This window comes from Lathamus discolor, chromosome 3 (assembly GCF_037157495.1).
Source record: "Lathamus discolor isolate bLatDis1 chromosome 3, bLatDis1.hap1, whole genome shotgun sequence".
NCBI classification, from domain to species: Eukaryota; Metazoa; Chordata; class Aves; order Psittaciformes; family Psittacidae; genus Lathamus; species Lathamus discolor.
In genome coordinates this window covers 85197822-85204081 of record NC_088886.1, presented here as the reverse complement: position 1 = coordinate 85204081, position 6260 = coordinate 85197822, and the positions used below count along the sequence as shown (strand labels likewise).

The 6260-nt window shown below is 38.8% G+C and overlaps 1 protein-coding gene across 16 annotated transcripts in view; it reads right to left on the bottom strand.

Moving 5' to 3' along the window:
• Positions 1 to 2913: 2913 nt before the first annotated feature.
• Positions 2914 to 6260, bottom strand: part of ZNF385B (zinc finger protein 385B) — a 168031-nt gene continuing 164684 nt past the window's right edge. For 10 of the 16 annotated variants that reach the window (XM_065670213.1, XM_065670212.1, XM_065670210.1 and 7 more), the window contains 2 exons: positions 6023 to 6124; positions 2916 to 4398 (listed from right to left, as the gene is read on the bottom strand). In XM_065670213.1, coding sequence (XP_065526285.1) covers positions 4180 to 4398; positions 6023 to 6124 — 321 coding nt within the window. In that variant the 3' untranslated portion in view covers positions 2916 to 4179. Of the gene's footprint in view, positions 4399 to 6022; positions 6125 to 6260 lie in introns of all 16 variants that reach the window. The other 6 variants (XM_065670208.1, XM_065670207.1, XM_065670204.1 and 3 more) reach the window with 3 other exon arrangements.

Here is a 6260-nt window from a genome sequence, read left to right as displayed (position 1 = left end):
TCCATTTGGCCTCCTCCACTTCTGGGGCTTGGCAGGGCTTGGCTCTTGGCATTTAGCGTCTAGTACAGTACTCTATCAATGCAAATAAATATGAATAGGAAAAACAAATAGAAACATTTCTAAATCAATGTTACTTTAATCCAAACCCACCGTAATATATAAGAATTCTAGATGCTCAAAACCACATAGTTTTACCTGAAGTGCTGGTCATTCCAATAAATATTGGAGGATGCTTAGGTTGTCACTTGAAACAAGAATGTTAAGAATAAAAAGGTTAAAAAAAATACACTAGTCATAATAGGAAAATCATCATGACCACTGAGACCAGAAGGTGACAGCTGTGGAGATTTACTGTCCAACCAAGCATGAATAAATAGTACAGTACCTCACTTATTCAAGGTGACATGTTCAAAAGATATACAGTGAGGTTCACTGGGTTATTGCCAGATGCATAAAGACAGTGAAATACTTCCTGCAGAGCTTAAAACAACCATGCTCCTTTTTTTTTTTAATTTATTTTTCAGACAAATATGGCAAATTCTTTTCAAATTTTTTCTGAGCATAAAATTCTTAGTCCAAGATTACATGGTAAGCTAGTAAAATAAGGTCATTGATTTTTAATGAACTAATCTCTTCCTTACAGGAAACGTTTATTAGTTTATCAGCAGATGGACCCAGTGTAACATTACCTTAGGAATTCAACTGCTGATAGAGACAGGGCAATGTGCATGCTAGCTTGTGTCTTCTTCCTTCTGCTATCTGTCCAAAATCAGAGGGAAAGACTGATTATTGTTTTGACCTGCAGAAATGAGAAGCACAAACACCAGTATCTGGCAGTGGTCACGAAAGATCTTATTCCCACTAGTTTCCTTAAAAGTATGTATCTGTACAGACTACAGGACTACATCTTCTGTTTGATACCCTTTCTGAAAGGCTTCTGCAGCACAAGGACCATGATCCAGCCACAAGCAGCCGTAGAAAGTTCTTGCTGATACATTTGCGTTCGGTCTGGATCCTTTTAATTCTGCTACAGAAAGATGACAGTGTCAAGTGATAATCCCTGACCAACACACGTACCCCTTATGACTTTTGACTTCTTGCATAGGAGCAACTTGCAGCTTAGAGTGCAGCAAAAAGACCTAGAATAACAGACATATAGGAGGATGTGATCCTGTTACTTTAACCTTATTACCTTAGTGGTTTGCACATTCAATACATTTATTCTAAGTGGTAACTGCACTGCAAATATTGTATTTTGGTACTTGTTCTTTGCTATAACAAATTCAGGAATTTCATAGCCAGCTGTCTGTAATGATATTACACCTCAGGAGAAAACATCCTGACATCAAAAAGTAGCAGATAGCCTTTGTGCAAGTATGATACAATTTTTCTGCCTTATATAGAGCTTCTTTCTAAAATTCAAGGTCCCAGTAGGCACGATGAAAGGGTTTGCCATTTATAATGTAATTGTCACTCCCGATGTTCAGTCGTGCATGTCATGGACCTAAGTTTGGTGGCAAGCAGAGTTACAGTACACAAAGTCTAACACAGTAAAGAGTACAAAGGGTGTTGAATATGAATCTGAACATGAGTCTTCCCTGGCTTGCAATCATAGCCCTTTAGCTCCTTGTGTTTCACAATTCCTCCCATTGCTGAATGACATGACACATTCTTTCACTCTTAGCGACCTAAATACTTCTCCAGTGTAAGATACACTTTAAAATAATCAGGTATCTGAGAAATCCACACACCCCTGGCTGGTGCCCTCCTTAGTACAGGTTTTCTGTATTCTTATATAGGAAAATTTTCAATTGCAGAAACTTGTAATTGTTTTCAATTTCTCACACCGACAGCAGGTTATAAAAGCAGGTAAAACAGTGTTTTACAACACAGACAACTCTCGTTTCCTGAAGAACCAATTAAAAGACACAGTTCTGTAAACCCATCTCATTTTGGATGAAAAACACGACTTACAAAATCAGACACAAATAGATGCACATGGAACAGTGTCTATCCATACCACCTTGTACTCTTCCCTTCACAGTCTGCAGAATTAATACAACTGTATCTACTTCCCCAGAGAATGCTAAAAGGCTGGACTCCATTACCTCCCCCTTGGTAGGTGACTCTCCAGAGAATTACCCTCTTACAGCACACTTGACTGCTCCACTGAAAAGTGGGACTTGGGCAGAATTACACCTGCATAAAAAGGGCTCTAATATGTTGCAACTAGGAGGTATATGTTGGTCTGTAAATTCTCTACTATAAAGTTCCTGCAATTTTTATTCCTCAGTCTTTGTGGATATGTAATGGCCCTGTTGGCTTTGTGTTAACCCTAACAGCCTTACAGTTGTCTTTTTACTCTTGTACTCTTCACTTTTCACTTTGTATTAATGAAAAAAAAAAAAAAGAATTTTACAGAACAGAGCAAGCTTTTCAGCAGCAAAAAAAGGCAATTTCAAAGCTTCCCCGAACACCTGCCTTCAAAGCCTGCTACGTCAAGCAGCTGTCTATTTTGCCCACACTTCAGAGCAAGTTTTGGCACCAAAGTGACCTGCTTTCAGTCTCAGGTATGCCCAGGCTGGTTTTAAAGTTAATCCTCAATCTCCATCAGAGATGGCATAACCATGTTGTAGCATTTGGGTGGTGCAATAATAAAACCATAATCACCCACCTGGCTCTACTGCTCCTTCTTCTGAATCTCCAACGTAGTGAATGTTTACAGTCTTAATGCAAAAAGCACCAATAAAGGCTGTAACAGCATGTAGCAAGGAAAAGACGTTAAAACACAAGGGAAGCAAATGCAGGTTCTGTAATTATACTTTATTGCAACTCTAATGCTTTGTCTGCTCCTGAAGACTCCTGTAGCTAAATTTGTTTGTTCCAACCTTCTCTCTTTTGTACTGGTTAATAAACACAAGAAATTTGTATTTTTCTTATCATTTTATTGAAAAGGTACATTTAAAAAAATACACAGACATTTTACTATTATGGATTGCAGATAAAGATGATCTAAAAGTTAATTCTATTTTTTTCTTTCTTCCACCTGTTGTCCCCAATATCACATAATGACTTCAGTCTGAGTACTGCATATTGATATCACCTTTATAAAAGGGTTGGGGAAGTAATAAGATAGGTGGGACATTACTTCAATATATTCAGTAAACAGAGAATACAGTCAATTATAAATATTTTATGTTCTGTACATTATTGCATTAGGGAGCCACAACATTATGCAGCATCATTACAAAGAAAATTAGTTAGAAATGAAGAAAAAGATATTTACGTAGAAATATATGGATCCATTCTCTTCTTCAACAATGCATGTGTGCTGTGGTAATGTGCAATTGAAAAGCTTTTTTTCTTTTTAAACATTGCTTAGCAACACCAGTGAGGAAACAACAAAAATAAGTTAAACCAAAGTAGCAAACAAGTAGTAACCTTAACTATATGTTATATGGCTTTCTATTTTAATTTCTCTAAATAAAACGTGACACAAAAGAAATAATCAAAAGCTTCAGCGCTGCATTGCTTTCAAACATTTGCACAGAAACTAAAAATATAAAAATCAGACACGTGATACATCTTTAGAACTACACAAGATACACCAGTACTGGGACCTAGGACAGTACACAATCCCTGTCAACAAGAGCACGCTGGGGAAAACAAAAACCCAAACCAAACAAAGGACGCAATGCATTTTTGAGATGTTATCCACAATCAAGCATTTGGTTCATCTACCTTTCTTTCCACATTAGGTTATACTCCATTGGTTTTCAGAGAAGTATTTACATAAATGGGAGTGAGGAAGACTCTAGTTTTCAAGTCTGTCAGGAAAATATTTTACGTTCCTTGACTCCAAGGTGCATCATACACATTGAAAAAAAATATTAATAGATGCATGAATCTTTAATGGTATAAATGTCATGAGCAATGAAGCTTTTAGCAAATCACTCTATCATGATTAAAACAAGAGAGAGAGAGAGAGAGAGAGACTGAAAGAGTTGTCAAGACTCCAAAATGCAGTACCGCCAGTGATGAGTTTTATGGTGTGGTTGGTTGAGGTGTCACGCTGGATGGCATTTCAAAAGAGAAAGACATTTTAAAATCTCAACCCCTTTCCTGTCTGTCTTTTACTCTTCCTACTGGCCATAGTTATCTCTTCTTCACATCAATAAATTAGTATGGTGCAAAAAGTATGGAGGCAGGTGTTGCCCGGATGGGACCATGGCCTGGCCTGAGTAGAGCTGGTGGTATTGCAGGTGCCTGGAACAAGGAGGCAGAGGGGCGCGGAGGAAGGGACAGAGCTGACGATACAGCTGCAGCCGCAGCAAGAGGAGATGAAAGGAAAGCGGGAGCCAGCGGCTTAATCATGTCCTTCTGGAATGCAAGTTTTGCCTGGAATAAAACACACAAAAAAGCAACGTAAATACAGCTCTCCCGTGACGATTTTTACTTGAGGGAAAAAATAAACCCTGACAAAAAGCACACTGTGGTTTCTCACAGAAGCCTCATGTCAGCTGTTTAGAAATTTTACCCACATTGTCTTCTTACTCCCAGGGCAATTAAAGCAACTAAATTGTATATTTAAAGAAACACAACTGTAGGGGCAGTCACACTGACATTTGAAGGAAGCATCATTTGCAAGTGAACAATATTAAATTATGCAAACATAACTGTGTGAGAAATTAAAAAAAAAAAAACCATGATTAAACCTTCAGTATCAAAAGTCAAAATTTCCACTTGCAAAAATGAACTGTAGAAAAGGAGGGTGGTCGAGATGGGAAACTAGCACTGGTCCAGTGAGCTTTTTACCTGCCAGTGAAGAGTTGCTCTTTGCAAAACAGAAGTATTTTTTAAGATGTATACCGTAAAGAATTCTTTCTGAAAGAATTATTGCTGTTTAGGATCTCCAATTGTTGCTGGTGCTTGTGGTGAAAAAAAGCTAACCAGAAATATATATACTACAGTCTCACTGAAAATGATTTGCACCACAATCCCACATTTATGGGGGCAAAGATACTCGCGCCTTTCTTTTATTAATGGAGGTCTCGCCTTATGCAATACATTATAAAATGATGTATTACACAAGTGAAGAAGATTAGTGTGTGCAGAACCTATCGAATGGGGAGACTCAGAGAAAGCCTGCAGCATTTTCATTTGCCTCTACATAATTACAAAGACATATTAATATTTCAGTGTTTAAAGGCTTTTCACATGCTTCCTCTTGCGTACACACATTTGCATCTTTCTCTTCCCAACCTGTAAATTGTTTTTGTGCCATAGGTGGCATGCACTTTTCCCTAATGAATAAAATACATGCTGAGTCATGAGCAAATAAACATACAATCTGTGCTGTGCTAGAGCCAGCCTGAATTCCGGCTATAGCTGACTGGCAGAACCAGCTTGGGGAATTCCTGGAAATGTAGGTGGGTGCAAAAAGGGAAGGTCTAGGGGTACAAATGCAGGAGAGGTGTTTTGATAGACAGTGACAGACACAGCTTGAGCATGCAGATAGGCAGTCAACTCCCCTAAACACCTGATAAGTCTTTTGCAGCAAAGTAGTACATCTATACAGCACTGTTTTGCTGTATGCAAGGAACAAGCGTTAGTATTTCTGTATCTCAACATCTTATGTCCTTTTTCCTGACTGCATCCATCACAACTGAGAGTTATCTCAGATGCCCAGAAAGACAGAGTATATACATTGCAGCCTTCAAGAAGCAGTGCAGTAGCCCAGCAGAGCCAGTACCTTTCCACGGGGCCACAATGGTTCATTCCCTGTCCCACTGATCATTCTCTTCTTCCTAGCAGTAAATAACACTCGCAGTGCTGTCTGTTTGCCTTTGACTGGGCAGACAGAATGCATAACTACCTTCAAATCTGATCCCTGAGCAGACTCAGCCTGCAGGGGGAGAAATGCTGCGGAAGCGTCAGGTCAGTCATGTTCCCTTCTCTGTGTGGTGGGAGTCCCCAGGGTCACAAATTCACATAGACAGTGATAAGAAATGGAAATACTTACTGCTAAAATACTTGGGCTGCGCTGCAGTTTGTTGTAGGGACTATATTTAGGTTTCATAGGCTTTCCTGCAACTCTGTCCTTATGCCTTCGGCTGGAAATATGCTGAAATAAATATCCTCACATTTAATTACCTGTTTAAACATTCCTCAATTTTGAGTTTGAAATTGATTTATCAGCAGGATATGCCTAAGCCCCCTGTTTGTAAGACTAAGTAGGTTCTTTAGAGAGAGCAATGATG